This window comes from Gymnoscopelus microlampas (assembly GCF_963454915.1).
Source record: "Gymnoscopelus microlampas genome assembly, chromosome: 11".
NCBI classification, from domain to species: Eukaryota; Metazoa; Chordata; class Actinopteri; order Myctophiformes; family Myctophidae; genus Gymnoscopelus; species Gymnoscopelus microlampas.
This window is the reverse complement of record NC_139948.1, coordinates 35,678,784-35,702,031: the sequence shown is the minus strand read 5'-3', so window position 1 is coordinate 35,702,031 and position 23,248 is coordinate 35,678,784. Positions and strand designations below refer to the sequence as shown.

Sequence of the window (23,248 nt, the reverse complement as noted above, 5' to 3'; positions counted from 1 at the left end):
TAAAGACATTTTAAAACAATATTCAGAATATATTCACAATTCAGAACAGTAAATAAAAAAATACATATTCGAAAAGGAGTGAGAAGAAACATAACTTATTGTTCCCAACCCACAACTTCAGCCATCTGCACTCGGTCTGACTCATGAGTTAACATAATGCATACTCTATCAATAATGAATATAAATGTGCAGTCTATCACCCAGTGCATATACTATGCATGGATGTACTGTACATCTATCACCAATTCATGATATGTACAGCCTATATATACAGTATATCCAGCCCTCCAGCACCTTTTTGCAGCACTTACAGACAAGTGCTGTCATGGAGAATTGTTGGGACTCTGTACGGGTGTATCGCTCTATATGTAAACTGTTGTGGGACAAGTTGATGTGATTTTGCAGTACAAAATTTCAACAGTGGATGTGAGACTAATATACAGTCTCAAGACTGTCCTCGAGTTGAGCGTGCCCTTCCCTTGAAGTGAGTTACACTGATATACAGTGTCAAGAGTATCTGGATAATGTATGTGCAGTCTATCAGTGAAAATAATGAGCATATATGGATACAAGATTCAAGAGATTGAATCTCTTGAATTGAAAGCTCCCAGGAACTTATAGGCATGCACCATCTCCACCTTGGATGGTGTGTGTCATAATATGCTCCTCATTGACTTACATTGTACGCTGAAACAGCTCTCAAAGTCACTCTTTTAGCACATAGACGAACGCAACCCTAATGGTGACTGGTGTTGCATTTGCATATGTTTTATTATCTTTTGTCATCTAATGACAGGATATGTCTTGAGCCTGCCTCAGTATCACCTCACGAATGGCCTGATGACATCACCAAATGGCCGGTGAGTAGAGGGAAAACCTGTGAATTATTCATGTTATGCCATTAACATTGTACGTTGGCCTCAAGTAGTGAGGTACTGTAATACCAGTGATTTGTGTTAACGACTGTTGTTCTTCTGGCCCGGCTTTTAGATTTGCACCCGATACAACACAGGGAACCACACTAACCTGCCTCACATAGACTGTACCATCACAGGCCGGCCCTGCTGCATTGGAACCAAAGGGAGGTGAGGAGAGTTCCATGTTTATCTATAGCCCAGGGGTCCACACATGATTGGGGGGGGGGGGGTCCCCAGCTTACAGTGAAGTGACAATTTAAGGACTTTTAGTCCGGGAGCCAAAGGGTGATTTTTGGCTGAACGTGGTTTCGTCGGTAAAAGTTTTTTTCTCAACTGATTCTTGCTGCTGGGGGTCCCCTCTTAAGGATTCAAGAGGGTGCCCAGTGAAATCCCTTGGGCATTTTTTATTATTAACCCCTTAATGCCCAAAACACTAAAAATTCACCCAAAATAGACTTCTATGGTATTTCATGCAAAATACTTGATCTAAATGCTTAAATTTGGTTTCTACAGTGTGTATCCATGTAAGTGGATGTGTACAGTGCATTAGATTTAATATTTATGCATGTTTTAATATTAACCCCTTCCTGCCCAGAACAACATAATCTTTAAACTGTGATATTGTACATGCACATAAATCAAATCAAATCAAATGCATTAGAACTGCTTTCAACAGTGGAACTTGTTTCCTTTTGGATGAATGCACATTAACCCTTTCAGGCCTTCCATATTGAGCATCCTGCACAAAAATATCTACAGAACATATTCCCCTGGGGGGGAAAAAGAAAAGAAAAAAACATTAAAAATATATATATATTCCCCCAGCCCTAAGCCACCACTGCCTCAACTTATCCGCCCCAATAACCGCGCGAGCCACCTTCCGGATAACCTTGTCATTGGACAACCCGAGTAATGTGATGTGACAATAAAGTTTGATTCTGATTCTGATTCTGAGTCGGAAGGCTCGGCGGGCCTGGGCTGCAGAGACAACCGAGCGGAGCTGCAAGAGGCCGATGCCGCCATCGGAATTGCTTGAGTAGAGGATCCCGTTGCTAGACGATTGATGCAAGCGGAACCACTCCCTCACTCTGACCCGGATAGCCTTGTCTACATCCCTCAAGGGTGTGGGGGCGGTGCCTATGTGATCCGCGGCGTAAAGAACCCTCGGTAGGGCAAAGCGGTTCAACAGATCAAACTTCATTCGGGGATCGAGGGGGGCCCTGCCGATCCTGTCACTCCACGCGGAGATCGAGGCTTCGCAGGCCGGAGCCGAAAAACCGTCAAGCGGGCTCACTCTGAGGCCGAGATATTTCTCGTAACCAGCAGGATCGATCAGGTGCAACCGCTCACCGTCAAAGGCCCAATCGGTGTTAACATTGTAGGTGAGCCGGCCGCCCTTCTTTTCGATAAAGAACCCATGACACTTACTGGCGTTAACCCGCATGCCGGTAAGTTGTCAGAAAGCCCCCAGAATGTTCAAGTTTCTCCGCATGCCTTCCCTTGAGTCACTAAACAATGCTAGATCGTCAGCAAACACCATCGCCACCACGGAGACATCCCCGAAGGAGAATCCCCGCCCTTCGCGTTCGATAGTGGTGATTAATGGATCAACCGCTAGATTGAAAAGTAGGGGAGACAGGGAGTCACCCTGTTTCACACCCACCTTCATTTCTGGTGATGTCCCTTCCCCACACCTGACCCTCGTCGTACATCCATCGTAGCCCGCAAAGATTACGTCCGCCATGTGCCGGTCGAGACCCCGCCCCTCCAGCACCGCCCGGAGGTGTTGATGCGAGACCGTATCGAGCGATTTTTGGAAATCGATGAACACCACGCCCAAAGGTTTGCCCTGCCCCTTACTGTGCTTTAACGCTGACTCGAGTAACATCAAGTTCTCCGAGCAGCCAGACGAGGGAATGAACCCCCGCTGTCGAGGGTGTAAGGGGCAGGCGGCTCTCATGCAGGCGGCTCTCTGCTTAGCATGTGATTGGTCCGGCCGGCACGTGAGAGGGCCCTGAACGAACAGAGCCCACAGGAAAAGTTAACCAACGCCCGGCGCTGGTCCACGATAACCGGTTTGCACCGGGCAAAGTGGCACCGCACCGCACGCGGGTTAGAGCTCTCCCAGGTATCATTTACTGGATTTGTACCTTACCGTCAAATCATGGTGTCTGGACGCAAAAAGCGGAACCAGTGAAAGGACACCGACGATAGGTACGCCACAAAGAACACACGGCCTATCAAACGGGATACGGATAGACAGGACACGGGGGAGTTGACCGGAGCCGGCCGCGGAATCTCGGAGGTATAGTCTCCCGGCGGCGTGCACTATGACGGTCACCACTTCCTCCTTTGCCCCCTAGCCAGGTCGACGGCATGTTACGGGGGATCGGCGCCCGTGGCCCGGTACGCAGCTGTTTGGTCGGTCGCCGGAGTACGCGACGCAAGCAGGGTTTGAGAAACGGAGTCTCCGGAGCGCGCCTTTGCGCCCCCGCCGCATACGGATCTCCTCGCCGAGCCGTGTGATGGGGCTTGAGGCGAGGCCGACAGCGGGGGCCCTCAGGCGGTCCGTGGCAGGGCAACTAGGTCAGACTGTGCGTCTCGGTCTCGCTAGGCCGGGGTCGGCCGCGGAGGAGTGCGGAGGACAGGCCACCGAGGCCTCTCCGCACGTGGTCCCTCCGCGCCTGGTCGGGCCCGCAGGCTGCAAGCAGCGTCCGTTGACGGGTATCTTCCACCAGCATGCGACCCAGTGAAGTTTGGATGGGAAAAAGACATAACTAACAGGTCACTGAGCCCAACCACTCTACCTGAAGGTTGCAAACCTGCCCCAGACTACATTTTGCAAATGATTAAATGTGGCTGCAAAACTGACAACCCATGCAATTCCAAAAAATGCAGCTGCAGAGTACATGGTTTGCCATGCACATTGTCCTGTCACTGTTATGTTGTAGGATGCTCAAGACAGTTTTAGATAGGATTCTTTCCTTTTTCTTTTATGAATTCCTTTAAACTTGGTTCTTGTCTCTGATTCTGGTGTCTCAGGAAAATGTGGTTAGTTGGTATCATTGGACCTTAATATGGGATATGCTGTATATGACCACTTCCACATAAACATTATTAATTTCTTATACAGCTAATTTGAAGCATTTGAATTGATTTACTGTGCATAACATGTCATAAATCAACATTTTTAATGGATTTTGGTGCTTCGGGTGTGAAGTTAATATCTATGAAATGTTCTAATGTGAAATCAAAAAACAAAATTTTACACATCCACGTTCATTGATAAACACTGTAGAAATCAAATTTTATGCGCTAAATCAATATTTTTGCATAAAATGCCATAAAAAACGTTTTTTTGTTTTGGGCATTTAAGGGTTAATGACGGTTGGCCTCAAAGGGTTAATATGCATTCATCCAAAAGGAAACATGACCAGGTCCACTATTAGACTTAGTAGAAAGCAGATCTGATGCATTTGATTTGATTTCTGTACATGTTCTATTTCACAATATCACAGTTTAAAGATTAAGTTGTTCTGGGAATGAAGGGGTTAATATTTAAAAGTTTACAAATATTAAATCTAATGCACTGTACACATCCACTTACATGGATACACACTGTAGACAGCAACTTTTAAGCAATTAGATCAAGTATTTTGCATGAAATACTATAGAAGTCTATTTTGGGTGAATTTTTTGTGTTTTGGGCATTAAGGGGTTAATAATAAAAAATGCTCAAGGGATTTCACCGGGCACCCTCTTGAATCCTTAAGAGGGGACCCCCAGCAGCAAGAATCAGTTGAGAAAAAAACTTTTACCGACGAAACCACGTTCAGCCCCATGACTCCCGGACTATTTTAAGACATTTTTTAATACCTAAGAAAGAAAAGAAAAAGACCATTACTATGCCTCAAAAGTAATCAACAAACTAGGCCTATACTTTAAAAACTGGTCAAACATTGGCCAAATTGTCAAATAATATAAGAAAGAGGCAAACATTTAGAAAATAGCTCACTGCTATTTCTCGTTGTGAGCTTGTAGATCTGCTATTTTCACGATATGTACAGTATCAGCGGAACGGTACCAAGTCAAACAAAATGTAATGCCTCAACTCCTACATTCCAAGTGCTTGTCAGGGTGGGGGGTCCCCAGTTCAAATATGATCATTTAGGGGGTCCGGGTCACGGCCTGAAAAACGGCCTGAAAAGGTTGAGACATAACATGCTAACCAAACACATAATGAAGGACCCTTAAGCCTAATTTATGCTCCTTTGTGTGCCAAAAATAACTGATATACAAACTACCAACGCATCACATCAATGACGCAGTGAGCTTGTAGATCGGGTATCTTCGGCTAAGTATGTATGAATCAGACTTCATTGTGTGATTATTTACTGTGGCTCTCTCATTCTTCGAGGTGCGAAATCACATCCCGGGAATATTGTGACTTCATGATGGGCTACTTTCACGAAGAGGCCACTCTCTGCTCTCAAGTAAGTCCCCTTCATACTCTTCCTTTTCCTTTATACTGTACTTCTATTCCTTGTGCTTAGTGGGTGGATGTAGCTGAGCGGGTACTGGGGTGGAGAGGCTGTCAGCAAAGTGTACCTGTGCAAGAAACTTACTGTACTTAACCCCTAACTGGTCCCTGTGTGCCATATTAATCCATTCATTCCGGGAACGCATGTGTCATTTTAGATATTTAGCCATATCCATTATTTTATACTTTGGGCTATTCAAAAATAGCAGATCTACAAGCTCATAGCACAGCACCGAGTTTTTAGATCTGCTATTTTTTGAAAAATCTTGAAACTTTTGCAAATCTTTGAATATATGTATTTACAATTTTTTCAAGCAAACATTTTTGCTCAAATCTTTGCTTCTGGGGATTCTACAAATGCCTTCTAAATCCTAACATTTTTTTTTTTTAAACTGTCTTGCTATAATATCAGTGTCAAATCAAATTTTCACGATTTTTCAGATCTAAAAGCTCAGGTGCCGCGCTATGAGCTTGTATATCTGCTATGTATATCTGCTAGCCAAATAAATCTAAAATGACACAGATGCGTTCCCGGATTGAATGGGTTAATAGCACCCACTGCGCCTCCTAGTAGTTAGGATGGGGTTGGGTACATTCAGAGGATGTATTTCCTGCATTTCAAATATTAAGAAGAAAGAAAAGCAATCTTTAGTAATCTTTAGTAAAAGTAAATTTATACCCTGTTGGATCTAAATGTTTTTTTGCAACAAGCTCATCATTTCAGAGAATTAACTCTGCGGTTCCAAGTGCCAGGTACAGCATGTAACAGGCAGATTCTGTGTGTAAAATCATGTGCTGTGCTGTGTCCTTCATCAGGTCCACTGCATGGATGATGTGTGTGGCCTGTTGCCTTTCCTCAACCCAGAGATTCCTGACCAGTTCTACAGGCTCTGGCTCTCACTCTTCCTTCATGCTGGGTAAGTGACTGGCTGACCCACACAGGTCTGCTAAGTGAGTGCCATGGCGTGGACCCCAGTGCAAACACTAGGGGGCGCCAGGGAGGCCAAATGGAAAGTAGAGAAGAATTATAAAAGATATATAAAAACATATTTTATTTTCTTAATTCATTAAAAAAACGAATGTACTTATTAATTCATTTATGTATGTATTCAATTCAAATTCAATTCATAAGGTTATTGTGCCAGTTTAACCTTTGACCTGACTGACCTGGTGACTGGGACCTGGTGTCCCTATTTTGGGCATGTTATTGTTGCTAAACTCTTTTCAAACATTTTCAAACATTTTCAAACATTTTGGGCATCTACAAGCCCACAATGTGCCATGATGTGAGGTGTTGTGAGCTTGTAGATCGGCTATTTTAACTTCTTTCTTTCTTATTTGACATTTTGCCACAGCTGGCCACATTAGACTATTTGGGGGTCCTTGGCATGGAATAGTTTGAGAACCCCTGTTTTAATCATCATTCAGTCTTTGTTTCTATTAATACACAGAAAGAGAAAGTAGCATCTTATGCAGCAAAGCAAGAAAAACAAACAAAAAACTAATCTGAAGATTGTCCCAGCCATTGATGGGTGACTGCTAAACTGTTGACCTAACTTAAGACCTTAGAGGCGAATAACGTCTTTTAAAAAATCTTAGGTGTAAAGAGCATGCCATTCCCAAACATTTTACTCAATAGAGAACATTTCTCCCCAGGACCCAAACTAGTGAAAATTGCCGATTTACAAGCCTGTAGGTCTGCTATTTTCACTACACTATATCTTAGAATTTCTTAGATTTCTTTAAACAAAATTAATTTGAAAATGTTTTGAAATAATAATAATTAAAAACAAAATGCAGGAAACGAAAAGTAAAGGGACTTTTACTCGTGACTCATGAAAATGGGTCCGTGACCAAAAAAAAAAGTTGCAATATAGAATTAGATGGTTTTCTACTCACATGTCCATAAGAATTTATACACACACATGGACATATGCACAAAAATGTAATCCATAATAAGCACAATAAGTACATTCATACATACATTTAACATACCAGACAAGTACAATAGCAAAGGACAACATTACACAGTCATTTAGCAGACCCTTTTTTCTTTTTTGCATTCAACATAGTTAGGGAACGAAACTACTAATCACCAGAAGTAAGTAAGTGCATTCTCTTCTAAAACAACAACTAAGAGTATACCTAGCGCTAAGGTAAAAGTGCAATATATCAGCTACCTACTTTCATAAACAGATGAGACAAAATAGTAAAATCATATGAGCAATAGCTGAAACAAATAAGTGTATCGAATAAACAAGATCCAGTAAAACAATACAACAATAAAACAGGAGTTCGTACCACTAGTTAACAACAAGTAGGCAACAATTGTTCTGTTAAAGGAACCTTTTATAACTCGACTTTATAACCTTCATGGTCAGGTCCATATCTGCTATGTAGCCTGCTCAGAATGACTAGTGCATTACGATGCTGTAGCAGTCCATCTGTCCATCAGTTCTGACCTGTCACTGCATGTTCATGCTGCCTCTTATCAGTCTTCTGAGCTAATTAAACAGAGTGCCCTCACTGCGTGCTCTCATTAGGTTTCAAGGAGATACAGTAGGTCAGTTGGCCTCTTGATGACCGTGTTGAACGTGTTAGACAGGCGGATTACCTTCCCAAAATTTTGTGCTTGTAAAATCCTCAGCGTTGAATTAACTGAATGATCCTTACGGGTCCATTTGGTTACATTTGTACACACTCAGAGTTACAAATGGATAAATGAACACTGAGTATTTTACTGTGCCTACACACTCACTCACTCACTCACTCACTCACTCACTCACTCACTCACTCACTCACTCACTCACTCACTCACTCACTCATCATCTACCAGTCATAGGAAGGATAAAATCTCGTACTAATCGGTTTTGTCCCGTTTCTTTCCATTTTCAACCCAGAATCCTCCACTGCTTTGTGTCGGTGGCCTTCCAGATGACCATCCTGAGAGACCTGGAGAAACTGGCAGGCTGGCTGCGCATCTCAATCATTTACATCCTCAGCGGCATCACTGGCAACCTCGCTTCCGCCATCTTCCTGCCCTACAGGGCAGAGGTAATCACTGCTCCATCGCATATACAGCAGCACATAATACTGTAGGGTCCACAACATCAAGGTAATATACAGTACCACATAATACTGTATGGTCCACAACATCAAGGTAATATACAGTACCACATAATACTGTATGGTCCACAACATCAAGGTAATATACAGTACCACATAATACTGTATGGTCCACAACATCAAGGTAATATACAGTACCACATAATACTGTAGGGTCCACAACATCAAGGAAATATACAGCAGGAAGGTCTACACGACCGAAACGTTGTTATATTAATAAAAACCTCTCTTGAACGTGCAAGTGGCAGTGTGCGGGAATATCTTTCCAGATTGATCTCACCTACGGTCTCTTGTCCTAACCCTCGTCCCAGGTGGGCCCAGCGGGCTCTCAGTTCGGGATCCTGGCCTGTCTGTTTGTGGAGCTGATCCAGAGCTGGCAGATCCTGGCTCAGCCGTGGAGGGCCTTCATCAAGCTGCTCTGCGTGGTGCTCTTCCTCTTCGCCTTCGGCCTGCTGCCCTGGATCGACAACTTTGCCCACATGTGCGGTTTCATCTCCGGCTTCTTCCTGTCCTTTGCCTTTTTGCCCTACATCAGCTTCGGCCGCATGGACATGTACCGCAAGCGCTGTCAGATCATGATCTTCCTGGTGGTGTTCGTGGGGCTCTTCGCGGGCCTCGTGGTGCTCTTCTACGTGTACCCCATCAAGTGCGAGTGGTGCGAGCTGATCACGTGCATCCCCTTCACGGACAAATTCTGCGAGAAGTACGACCTCAACGCTCACCTCCACTGAAGCCATGGAAAGCTGGAGTGCACAGGGGACAGGGACATCAGGTACAGAGACGTGGACCGACCCGATGGCGTCAACCGGTGTCTCCATGTCTCTGCTCTGCCCCCGTGTGGCTGGGAGGGCGGCGGGAGGGGGATCGCTCCCTTCTCTGTGAACTGAAATATGCTTGTATTTCAATTTTTAACTCTGTCTGTATACTGTATACACACGATGTCACCCTTCATACTTCCTGTAATCACGTTCCTTCCCCCCCGATTATTGACACTCCTTTACCGTGCAGTGAAACCAGGGTATGGTGGCACTGCCACATCTCCTTTACTGTGCAGTGAAACCAGGGTATGATGGCACTGCCACATCTCCTTTACTGTGCAGTGAAATCAGGGGATGGTGGCACTGCCACATCTCCTTTACTGTGCAGTGAAACCAGGGTATGGTGGCACTGCTACATCTCCTTTACTGTGCAGTGAAACCAGGGTATGATGGCACTGCCACATCTCGTAAACCAGTAGTTCTTCAAAGTTGAGTTCCGTGGACCCATAGGGGTCCTTGATTTGGTTCCTTGGGGTCCCCAGCTGAACGATTGATATTTGCAAACCACCTGGTCTGTAACTCTGAGGCCCCTTTTCCGCCTAATTTTGAAGTGTGTTTCCACTGAAAATTAATTGGTTCAGAACCCTAAAAGTTTGGCACTGCGACCGGCCAATTCGACACACTGTTGGCCAGGCCTGGAATTTAACCTGGGGACTCCTACTCCCCAGGCAGGTTCTCTAACCATTCAGCTATGCCAATTCCTATGGTTCTGCTTAAAACTGGTGGAAACGTAAGCCGTTTTTTGGCCAGTTCCGTGAAAGCACCAAAGTTCGAAGAATCTAGAACTGAACTAGTACTAGAACCAAAGTTCTTTTGGTGGAAGAGGGGCCTGAGAATGTACAAATGGAACCAAATGAACCATTACGGGTCAATTTGGTTCCATTTGTACGTTCTCAGAGTGATGGAGGTCTGTGGCCTAATGCATACCAAACTGGGGATGCTTGAAAAAAATAATTAATAATAATTGAGAACAACGGTTATAGAACACTCTCTGATATCCCTGTGTGTGTGAGGCAGGGATTTACGAAGCCAACACTGGCACACAAAAAAACAGAGGGAATATCTTTTTTTACATTCACAATGCAGAAGTAGGTTTTTATTATTTTTATTATTATTATTATTATTATTATTATTATTATTATTATTATTATTATTCATTATTCAGGCAACCTCACAAAAAAACCAGGGACAAAAATCAAATATTAATACCTTTGGTGCCTTGTTGATAAATGTACCAACTACTGCCATATTTTTGTTACATTATGCTGAGCACTCAAATGTTTCCTTTATTTGTTTATTGCTTCTTAAGAAGTGATGATTGTTTTAAACACGGTAGTGTTTTAGCTACCTGTCTACTCACATGTACCTGAATACAACAGTAAAAAAAAGAAAAAAAAAACTATTACAGAGATTTGTCTGAGTTTATTTATTTTTTGACACATTTTACAAACTTGTGAAGATAGCACATCTACAAGCTCACATGCTGTGGTGCAACGCATTGTGAGCTTGTAGATCGACTATTTTTTTGTTATGAATACAGGTTGAGCGTGTGCCTTGAGATTATTTTTTCAAATATATTTTTGGGGACTTTTTCTGCCTTTATTGATAGGAACAGTAGACTGACAGGAAATGGGGAGAGAGAGATAGGGGGGTGACGCGCAGCAAAGGTCGTCGGGATCGGGAGTGGAACCAGCTACACGCTGACGCTGTCAGGCTGGATTACCTCTTATGTGCAGTATGGTGGGGTGGGATGGGGTGGGTCCACACATGAATGCACCAATCAGATTTGTTACCTACGGTTCTCACTCTTTTCAGTGTGTTTTGCCTTGGATGGGCATGGTTTTAAGATTAAGTTATAGACTTTTCAAGCATCTGGTTTTCAAGGGATTCCAAAATAATGAACCCTCATAATGAACCCTGATCATGAGTGGATGTATTTGCAGATTCAATCATTCTGTCAAGGTGAGAGGTGTTAAATTCAAACATCTATAATATCAAACATGCCTGGTGGTGCAGAGAAAAGCTGAGGTTCCTCAACTAGAAGATTGTGGGTTTGAATCTTAGTCCCGGTGAATATTTATTTTTGGTCAAAGTAAAAAGTTCAATATTATATTGCACATTTTATTGCAAAAGTGTTTGAAAATAGCAGATCTACAAGCGACGCGTTGTGAGCTTGTAGATAATAGTCGATGCATATGCAGGTAGGTTGCTTATAATTGTCTCCGCCAGGCCGAAGACATGGCGAGAGAGTATGTTTTACCCTCCGTCCGTCCGTGTGTCCGTCCGTCCGTCCTGTGTGTGTGTTACCACCAAATCTCCGGCACCGTTGGCCCGGTCGCTGCGAAACTGTGCACACACACTCCCTGGATGCCAATTCAGACCCTCTGCCTCAAATTTTTCACATGGGCCTGTTATAGCGCCACCAGGAGGCCGATTTGTGCAAAACCCATTTTTTTCACATTACTCCTACAGTTTTTAACCAAACGTCATGCAAATCGGCAAACAGTATCTCTATAGTCATGTGATCAACCCTGATCTGTCCGATTTCCCATATTCCATCCTCATTGGTTAAGGTTGCCGTCCAAAGTTTGCAGGATTGGTCCGTTTTGAACAAACTGCCTCAAACCATGAACGCAGCTTGCGATTTCCGTGAAATTTCACACGCACATTCCCACTAGGCCGAGGAAGAAATGCCACCCTTTTCACATTGGCCTCTTATAGCGCCACCAGCAGGTCTAATTTAGTAAAACACATTTTTGGAACAAAATGCCTCAAATCATGAATGCAGTGTCCGATTGCCGTGAAAGACCTAAGAATAAATGGCACCATTTTCACATTGGCCTATTATAGCGCCACCAGGAGGCCAGAATTTTGAAATATTTAACTTTAAGCGCCCAATGCATTGTCAATGGCAATGGATATTTAAAGGGAAATGGGTACAAACTTTGCCAGGCTACAAAAAAAATTACATATCATTTCAAAGTAAAACATCTCAAGGATGCATGTCCACAGTAACGTGGAATTTTTGAACTGTGAATGGAGTTTCAAGGTGAGAGTGTTTTTTTGAGGTCCCTTAACCCTAACCCTAACCTTCCATCCGCCTCCATTATAAATCTCTGAACTTTTAAAGGAGTACAATTCTAAAACTATGCAACATTTCAAAGATTCCTTTTCAGGCAAACATGTCCACAGTAAGATGAACATTTTAAAGTATGAATGAGGCTACTAGGCGTAAGTATGTAGTTGTAAGCCTGCCTTTAAATATCCATTGCCGCATCGACAATGCATGGGGCGCTTAAAGTTAAATATCTCCAAAACTACAAATGATTTAAAAAATAAAAAAAAATCTCAAGCATGCATGTCCACAGTAAGGTGGAATTTTTGAACTGTGAATGGAGTTTCTAGGTGAAAGTGTTTTTTTGAGGTCCCAAAACCTTCCATCCGCCTCCATTATAAATCTCTGAACTTTTAAAGGAGTACAATTCTAAAGCTATCCAACATTTCAAAGATTCCTTTTCAGGCAAACATGTCCATATTAGGATGAACATTTTAAAGTTTGAATGAGGTTTCTATTCTATATATGACATTTTGAATCTTTACAGTCAGTTCACCTTCTTTTGGGTCTTGGACTCAAGGCCCAAAAAAGAAATTTGATGTCTCCGCGGGAGTAATTGGTTCGACTCAAGACTCTTTTGGGTCTGAGTCTTGGGAAAGAAAAAAAAGTGAGCCAGGTGGATTTGAACCGGGAACCTTCTGGTTCCAAGTCCTGTCTCTAAACCACTGCACCACAGAGGTCCTTACTTATGCTGTTCACTTGCGTCACATTTTCTGAAAGATTATATAAAGGTAAAAGCCCCATAAAAGTTAGAAAGATGGGTAGCACTTTACAATAATGACCCGTTATAAAGCATTTATAAACGTTTATAAGTAGTTTGTAGACTATTAACAAATCATTAACAACCTGTTTGTTGACATTCGTAAATGATTACTAAAACCTTTATAACTACAGTTACAAATCATTTGTAAAGTATTAGTAAGTAGTGAACTATTCATGAATAAGCCATTTATATACATCTGTAAAAGATTATTAAATCATTTGTAACGACCCATTCTAAAGCATTTATAAACGTTTATAAGCAGTTTGTAGACTATTAACAAATCATTAACAACCTGTTTATTGACATTCGTAAATGATTACTAAAACCTTTATAACTACGGTTACAAATCATCTATAAAGGTATTAGTAACTATTCATGAATAAGCCATGTATAATACATCTGTAAATGATTATTGAATCATTTGTAACTGATGTTACATAATATATACAAGCTATTGGTAGCTTGTTCATGTTTAACATATGCTTTGTTAAACATTCCTAAAGTATCTATAAATCCTTAGTACATGTTATTATGTGCCCTATAGTAAAGTGAAGACAGTTCAGCATTTACAACTGTCTGTTAATGTGTTTGTTCATGTTTAACATGCTTTGTAAAACATTCCTAAAATATCTATAAATCCTTTGTACATGTTATTATGTGCCCTACAGTAAAGTGAAGACAGTTCATCATTTATGACTGTCTGTTAATGTGGACTTTCTCCTTACCTGTTGCAAACTACCTGGCTTTCATGAATGCAGACACCAAACAATTACTAGAATTATCATTCATGTTAAGCAAATGATGCGTAAGACATTCGTAAAGAGTATGTAAACCATTTGCAGACGTTATCATGAGCCTGAGCCTAGTTGCTTCTTTTGGGCTTGTTTTCATAGACCTGTCCGCTTGTTTCTTTTGCAAAATCTGGCAACACACTGATTACCTGCATTACACCTGCAGTAGCCTACTAGGGAGGAAGTGAACAGTGATGCAGTTGCAGACTGGACAGAAATATGTCTAATTCATGTTTTATGTGTTTTAACTGTCTTGTTGCAGGTGATCGAGGTAACATAAAATGGCTAATCTTACACACATGAAGTAGCATTATGACTAGGGGGTATTTTGATGGTGGCTGTTTGTATCCACAATGTTTGTTTTGATGTGAAGCCTAGTAATGTCCTCCATGCTTAGCAGTTTAGCTTAGCAGCTAAAGCTAACTTGCACTGGGAGGTGGTGACTGCAGAGGCTCCAAGCTGCTACTCTGTGATTCTGTTGTGATTAATTTCTTTGTTTAAATGTCAGTGTGTGTGCTGTGGCCAAGAGTTGCTACATTTTATATCTTAATAAATTGTTGTATACTTGTATACTATATAACGTTACTTTTGCCACTTTTTGATGTCACATTTTACTAATCACTGTTAGACATGAAATAATAATGCATAGTCTTCACTTTACAACAAGGCCCATGATAACGTTAGCAAATGGTCAACACACTCTTTACGAATGTCTTACGAATCATATATTAAACATGAAAGATAATTCTAGTAATTGTTTGGCATCTGCATTCATGAAAGCCAGGTAGTTTGCAACAGGTAAGGAGAAAGTCACATTAACAGACGGTTGTAAATGATGAACTGTCTTCACTTTACTATAGGGCACATAATAACATGTACTAAGGATTTATAGATATTTTACTCTACTCAGAGTCATAAGTTTACAAAATGTACTAAAGTACAGTGAACGTCTGTGCGGTTTGTCTTCATCACTGAAAATAACGTGCATGTAAACTGATATAAAAGTGCTGTCATGTGCAGTTGGGGTGAAGAAACACAACCATTTCACTCCTAATAATACCTATTTGATTTGACATCCTGACTTGCTGCTGTAGCTGAGGCTTGAACCTGTTACCTGCGGCTCACTAGTCAGTGACTCTATCCATTCACCTACAGCTGTTTCCTTGGAATCTGTGGTTCTGAAACTTTTGTTGTCAACCCCCCAAATTGACATGTATTTGGGCAGTGGACCCCAATGTGAAAAGATGTAGTGTCAGGGCCCCCCATGAAAAAGATTTATATTTATGCTGTAACACATTTTTTTAAAGTTATTTGTCTTGTTTGTTGTTCAAGTCAAAGCACCAGGAAGGCTGTACTTGTCAGCCATCTGTTAGCTCAATGGGTTGAGACGCAGTATTCATGATCCAGAGGCCATGAGTTCAAATCCCATTGATGTCTTTCCTATGATTCTTTCCTTTGCAGACTGGCTTCCAGAAGATCAACTGAAAACTACCAGGAAGGCTATATTTGTCATCCAACTGTTAGCTCAATGGGTTGAGACGCAGTATACATGATCCAGAGGCCATGAGTTCAAATCCCATTGATGTCTTTCCTATGATTCTTTCCTTTGCAGACTGGCTTCCAGAAGATCAACTGAAAACTACCAGGAAGGCTGTACTTGTCAGCCATCTGTTAGCTCAATGGGTTGAGACGCAGTATTCATGATCCAGAGGCCATGAGTTCAAATCCCATTGATGTCTTTCCTATGATTCTTTCCTTTGCAGACTGGCTTCCAGAAGATCAACTGAAAACTACCAGGAAGGCTATATTTGTCATCCAACTGTTAGCTCAATGGGTTGAGACGCAGTATACATGATCCAGAGGCCATGAGTTCAAATCCCTTTGATGTCTTTCCTTTGCAGACTGGCTTCCAGAAGATCAACTGAAAACTACCAGGAAGGCTGTACTTGTCAGCCATCTGTTAGCTCAATGGGTTGAGACGCAGTATTCATGATCCAGAGGCCATGAGTTCAAATCCCATTGATGTCTTTCCTATGATTCTTTCCTTTGCAGACTGGCTTGCAGAAGATCAACTGAAAACTACCAGGAAGGCTGTACTTGTCAGCCATCTGTTAACTCAATGGGTTGAGACGCAGTATACATGATCTAGAGGCCATGAGTTCAAATCCCACTGGTGTCTTTACTGTGATGCTTCCTTTTGCAGACTAACTTCTAGAAAAACAAGTTAAAACCACCAGAAAACCTGTAACTCTCAGCCAACAGCATAGCTCAACTGGTAGAGCGTCTGTCCAATAACATGACTTGACTTGAGTGGGTTCGATTCCCACTCGAGTCAAGTGTCCCCGGTAACTTGGGGCAACGGATAAATTGACTGATATCCTTAGTGATGCTTCCCTTTGCAGACTAACTTCTAGAAAACAAGTTAAAACCACCAGAAAACCTGTAACTCTCAGCCAACAGCATAGCTCGACTGGTAGAGCGTCTGTCCAATAACATGACTTGACTTGACTTGAGTGGGTTCGATTCCCACTCGAGTCAAGTGTCCCAGGTAACTTGGGGCAACCGATAAATTGACTGATATCCGTAGAATAACTTGTAGGAGTGTGCTGGTTCAAATCCACTACAACCCAGGACCGAGCGTTTTTTCTAGAAGTTAGTCTGCAAAGGGAAGCATCACTAAGGATATCAGTCAATTTATCCGTTGCCTCAAGTTACCGGGGACACTTGACTCGAGTGGGAATCGAACCCACTCAAGTCAAGTCAAGTCAAGTCAAGTCATGTTATTGGACAGACGCTCTACCAGTTGAGCTATGCTGTAGGCTGAGAGTTACAGGTTTCCTGGTGGTTTTAACTTGTTTTTCTAGAAGTTAGTCTGCAAAGGGAAGCATCACTAAGGATATCAGTCAATTTATCCGTTGCCCCAAGTTACCGGGGACACTTGACTCGAGTGGGAATCGAACCCACTCAAGTCAAGTCAAGTCAAGTCAAGTCAAGTCAAGTCATGTTATTGGACAGACGCTCTACCAGTTGAGCTATGCTGTTGGCTGAGAGTTACAGGTTTTCTGGTGGTTTTAACTTGTTTTTCTAGAAGTTAGTCTGCAAAAGGAAGCATCACAGTAAAGACACCAGTGGGATTTGAACTCATGGCCTCTAGATCATGTATACTGCGTCTCAACCCATTGAGTTAACAGATGGCTGACAAGTACAGCCTTCCTGGTAGTTTTCAGTTGATCTTCTGCAAGCCAGTCTGCAAAGGAAAGAATCATAGGAAAGACATCAATGGGATTTGAACTCATGGCCTCTGGATCATGAATACTGCGTCTCAACCCATTGAGCTAACAGATGGCTGACAAGTACAGCCTTCCTGGTAGTTTTCAGTTGATCTTCTGGAAGCCAGTCTGCAAAGGAAAGAATCATAGGAAAGACATCAATGGGATTTGAACTCATGGCCTCTGGATCATGTATACTGCGTCTCAACCCATTGAGCTAACAGTTGGATGACAAATATAGCCTTCCTGGTAGTTTTCAGTTGATCTTCTGGAAGCCAGTCTGCGAAGGAAAGAATCATAGGAAAGACATCAATGGGATTTGAACTCATGGCCTCTGGATCATGAATACTGCGTCTCAACCCATTGAGCTAACAGATGGCTGACAAGTACAGCCTTCCTGGTACTTTTCAGTTGATCTTCTGGAAGCCAGTCTGCAAAGGAAAGAATCATAGGAAAGACATCAATGGGATTTGAACTCATGGCCTCTGGATCATGTATACTGCGTCTCAACCCATTGAGCTAACAGTTGGATGACAAATATAGCCTTCCTGGTAGTTTTCAGTTGATCTTCTGGAAGCCAGTCTGCAAAGGAAAGAATCATAGGAAAGACATCAATGGGATTTGAACTCATGGCCTCTGGATCATGAATACTGCGTCTCAACCCATTGAGCTAACAGATGGCTGACAAGTACAGCCTTCCTGGTGCTTTGACTTGAACAACAAACAAGACAAAGAACTTTAAAAAAATGTGTTACAGCATAAATATAAATCTTTTTCATGGGGGGCCCTGACACTACATCTTTTCACATTGGGGTCCACTGCCCAAATACATGTCAATTTGGGGGGTTGACAACAAAAGGTTTCAGAACCACAGATTCCAAGGAAACAGCTGTAGGTGAATGGATAGAGTCACTGACTAGTGAGCCGCAGGTAACAGGTTCAAGCCTCAGCTACAGCAGCAAGTCAGGATGTCAAATCAAATAGGTATTATTAGGAGTGAAATGGTTGTGTTTCTTCACCCCAACTGCACATGACAGCACTTTTATATCAGTTTACATGCACGTTATTTTCAGTGATGAAGACAAACCGCACAGACGTTCACTGTACTTTAGTACATTTTGTAAACTTATGACTCTGAGTAGAGTAAAATATCTATAAATCCTTAGTACATGTTATTATGTGCCCTATAGTAAAGTGAAGACAGTTCATCATTTACAACCGTCTGTTAATGTGACTTTCTCCTTACCTGTTGCAAACTACCTGGCTTTCATGAATGCAGATGCCAAACAATTACTAGAATTATCTTTCATGTTTAATATATGATTCGTAAGACATTCGTAAAGAGTGTGTTGACCATTTGCTAACGTTATCATGGGCCTTGTTGTAAAGTGAAGACTATGCATTATTATTTCATGTCTAACAGTGATTAGTAAAATGTGACATCAAAAAGTGGCAAAAGTAACGTTATATAGTATACAAGTATACAACAATTTATTAAGATATAAAATGTAGCAACTCTTGGCCACAGCACACACACTGACATTTAAACAAAGAAATTAATCACAACAGAATCACAGAGTAGCAGCTTGGAGCCTCTGCAGTCACCACCTCCCAGTGCAAGTTAGCTTTAGCTGCTAAGCTAAACTGCTAAGCATGGAGGACATTACTAGGCTTCACATCAAAACAAACATTGTGGATACAAACAGCCACCATCAAAATACCCCCTAGTCATAATGCTACTTCATGTGTGTAAGATTAGCCATTTTATGTTACCTCGATCACCTGCAACAAGACAGTTAAAACACATAAAACATGAATTAGACATATTTCTGTCCAGTCTGCAACTGCATCACTGTTCACTTCCTCCCTAGTAGGCTACTGCAGGTGTAATGCAGGTAATCAGTGTGTTGCCAGATTTTGCAAAAGAAACAAGCGGACAGGTCTATGAAAACAAGCCCAAAAGAAGCAACTAGGCTCAGGCTCATGATAACGTCTGCAAATGGTTTACATACTCTTTACGAATGTCTTACGCATCATTTGCTTAACATGAATGATAATTCTAGTAATTGTTTGGTGTCTGCATTCATGAAAGCCAGGTAGTTTGCAACAGGTAAGGAGAAAGTCCACATTAACAGACAGTCATAAATGATGAACTGTCTTCACTTTACTGTAGGGCACATAATAACATGTACAAAGGATTTATAGATATTTTAGGAATGTTTTACAAAGCATGTTAAACATGAACAAACACATTAACAGACAGTTGTAAATGATGAACTGTCTTCACTTTACTATAGGGCACATAATAACATGTACAGTACTAAGGATTTATAGATACTTTAGGAATGTTTAACAAAGCATATGTTAAACATGAACAAGCTACCAATAGCTTGTATATATTATGTAACATCAGTTACAAATGATTTAATAATCATTTACAGATGTATTATACATGGCTTATTCGTGAATAGTTACTAATACCTTTATAGATGATTTGTAACCGTAGTTATAAAGGTTTTAGTAATCATTTACGAATGTCAATAAACAGGTTGTTAATGATTTGTTAATAGTCTACAAACTGCTTATAAACGTTTATAAATGCTTTAGAATGGGTCGTTACAAATGATTTAATAATCTTTTACAGATGTATATAAATGGCTTATTCATGAATAGTTCACTACTTACTAATACTTTACAAATGATTTGTAACTGTAGTTATAAAGATTTTAGTAATCATTTACGAATGTCAACAAACAGGTTGTTAATGATTTGTTAATAGTCTACAAACTACTTATAAACGTTTATAAATGCTTTATAACGGGTCATTATTGTAAAGTGCTACCGAAAGATGTCCTTGCGGGATTTGAACTCAGGACCTTCAGTATGCAAGGCCTGAATCTTAACCACTGCTCCACCATGGTACATACTTTCAATGGTCTCTTACACGCTCTTCACTGAAAGATCAGATAAAGGCGCAAGAGTCGGGTATTGGTTGGATTTGAACCGGTAACCTTCTGGTTGCAAGACCTGTATCTAAACCACTGCACCACAGAGGTTCTGACTTGTTCTGTAAACTTAGCCTGGCAAAGTTTGTACCCTTTTCCCTTAAAATAGCCATTGCCATTGACAATGCATTGGGCGCTTAAAGTTAAATATTTCAAAAACTACAAATCATTTCAAAGTAAAACATCTCAAGGATGCATGTCCACAGTAAGGTGGAATTTTTTAACTGTGAATGGAGTTTCTAGATGAAAGTGTTTTTTTGAGGTCCCAAAACCTTCCATCCGCCTCCATTATAAATCTTTAAACTTTTAAAGGAGTATAATTCTAAAACTATGCAACATTTCAAAGATTCCTTTTCAGGCAAACATGTCCACAGTAAGATGAACATTTTAAAGTATGAATGAGGTTACTAGGTGTAAGTATGTAGTTGTAAGCCTGCCTTTAAATGTCCATTGCCGCATCGACAATACAAGGGGCGCTTAAAGTTAAATATATCCATAACTACAAATGATTTTTAAAAAAAGTTTTCAAGCATGCATGTCCACAGTAAGGTGGATTTTTTGAACTGTGAATGGAGTTTCTAGGTGATTCATCGAGCTCTGGACTTAGTCATTTTTTTTCCGTTTCGGTAGTGACACAGTGGTGTCACTACCGAAACGAAAACATTTTTTTTTTCCGTTTCGGTAGTGACACTACCGAAACGAAAAAAAAAAATGTTCCCCCAAAAACCTGTTAGGAGTACGTTTCAGGCAATTTAAAGTTGATTGGTACTCCTAACAGGTTTTTTGGGGAAAAAAATTTACTAAGTCCAGAGCTCGAACGGAAAAAAAAATGTTCCCCCAAAAACCTGTTAGGAGTACGTTTCAGGCAATTTAAAGTTGATTGGTACTCCTAACAGGTTTTTGGGGGAACATTTTTTTTTCCGTTTCGGTAGTGACACTACCGAAACGAAAAAAAAAAATGTTCCCCCAAAAACCTGTTAGGAGTACGTTTCAGGCAATTTAAAGTTGATTGGTAGTGACTTTTTTTTTGGTCCCTAACATTCATCGAGCTCTGGACTTAGTCATTTTTTTTCCGTTTCGGTAGTGACACTACCGAAACGAAAAAAAAATTGTTCCCCCAAAAACCTGTTAGGAGTACGTTTCAGGCAATTTAAAGTTGATTGGTACTGGTAATGACTTTTTTTTTGGTCCCTAACATTCATCGAGCTCTGGACTTAGTAATTTTTTTTCCGTTTCGGTAGTGACACTACCGAAACGGAAAATAAAATGTTCCCCCAAAAACCTGTTAGGAGTACCAATCAACTTTAAATTGCCTGATACGTAGCCTACTCCTAACAGGTTTTTGGGGGAACATTTTTTTTTCCGTTTCGGTAGTGTCACTACCGAAACGGAAAAAAAATTACTAAGTCCAGAGCTCGATGAATGTTAGGGACCAAAAAAAAGTCACTACCAATCAACTTTAAATTGCCTGAAACGTACTCCTAACAGGTTTTTGGGGGAACAATTTTTTTTTCGTTTCGGTAGTGTCACTACCGAAACGGAAAAAATATTACTAAGTCCAGAGCTCGATGAATGTTAGGGACCAAAAAAAAAGTCACTACCAATCAACTTTAAATTGCCTGAAACGTACTCCTAACAGGTTTTTGGGGGAACATTTTTTTTTCCGTTTCGGTAGTGACACTACCGAAACGAAAAAAAAGTTGTTCCCCCAAAAACCTGTTAGGAGTACGTTTCAGGCAATTTAAAGTTGATTGGTACTGGTAATGACTTTTTTTTTGGTCCCTAACATTCATCGAGCTCTGGACTTAGTAATTGTTTTTCCGTTTCGGTAGTGACACTACCGAAACGGAAAAAAAAATGTTCCCCCAAAAACCTGTTAGGAGTACCAATCAACTTTAAATTGCCTGATACGTAGCCTACTCCTAACAGGTTTTTGGGGGAACATTTTTTTTTCCGTTTCGGTAGTGTCACTACCGAAACGGAAAAAAAATTACTAAGTCTAGAGCTCGATGAATGTTAGGGACCAAAAAAAAGTCACTACGAATCAGCTTTAAATTGCCTGAAACGTACTCCTAACAGGTTTTTGGTGGAACTTTTTTTTTTTCGTTTCGGTAGTGTCACTACCGAAACGGAAAAAAAATTACCAAGTCCAGAGCTCAATGAATGTTAGGGACCAAAAAAAAAGTCACTACCAATCAACTTTAAATTGCCTGAAACGTACTACTAACAGGTTTTTGGGGGAACAATTTTTTTTTCGTTTCGGTAGTGTCACTACCGAAACGGAAAAAATATTAGTAAGTCCAGAGCTCGATGAATGTTAGGGACCAAAAAAAAAGTCACTACCAATCAACTTTAAATTGCCTGAAACGTACTCCTAACAGGTTTTTGGGGGAACATTTTTTTTTCGTTTCGGTAGTGTCACTACCGAAACGGAAAAAAATTTACTAAGTCCAGAGCTCGATGAATGTTAGGGACCAAAAAAAAAGTCACAAAAAAGTCACTACCAATCAACTTTAAATTGCCTGAAACGTACTCCTAACAGGTTTTTGGGGGAACATTTTTTTTTTCGTTTCGGTAGTGTCACTACCGAAACGGAAAAAAAATTACTAAGTCCAGAGCTCGATGAATGTTAGGGACCAAAAAAAAAGTCACTACCAATCAACTTTAATTGCCTGAAACGTACTCCTAAAAGGTTTTTGGGGGAACATCTTTTTTTTCCGTTTCGGTAGTGTCACTACCGAAACGGAAAAAAATGTACTAAGTCCAGAGCTCGATGAATGTTAGGGACCAAAAAAAAAGTCACAAAAAAGTCACTACCAATCAACTTTAAATTGCCTGAAACGTACTCCTAACAGGTTTTTGGGGGAACAATTTTTTTTTCGTTTCGGTAGTGTCACTACCGAA

At 41.0% G+C, this 23,248-nt stretch overlaps 1 protein-coding gene across 1 annotated transcript in view; it reads left to right on the top strand.

The window, feature by feature from the left end:
- rhbdf1a (rhomboid 5 homolog 1a) overlaps positions 1-10,429 on the top strand; it is a 58,571-nt gene extending 48,142 nt beyond the window's left edge. Inside the window, exons 13-18 of the mRNA XM_084072253.1 lie at positions 797-860; positions 991-1,085; positions 5,335-5,410; positions 6,274-6,374; positions 8,358-8,511; positions 8,895-10,429. Of these exons, the coding sequence (XP_083928379.1) occupies positions 797-860; positions 991-1,085; positions 5,335-5,410; positions 6,274-6,374; positions 8,358-8,511; positions 8,895-9,314 (910 nt within the window). The 3' untranslated portion in view covers positions 9,315-10,429. The remainder of the gene's footprint in view (positions 1-796; positions 861-990; positions 1,086-5,334; positions 5,411-6,273; positions 6,375-8,357; positions 8,512-8,894) is intronic.
- The last annotated feature ends 12,819 nt before the right edge of the window (positions 10,430-23,248 follow it).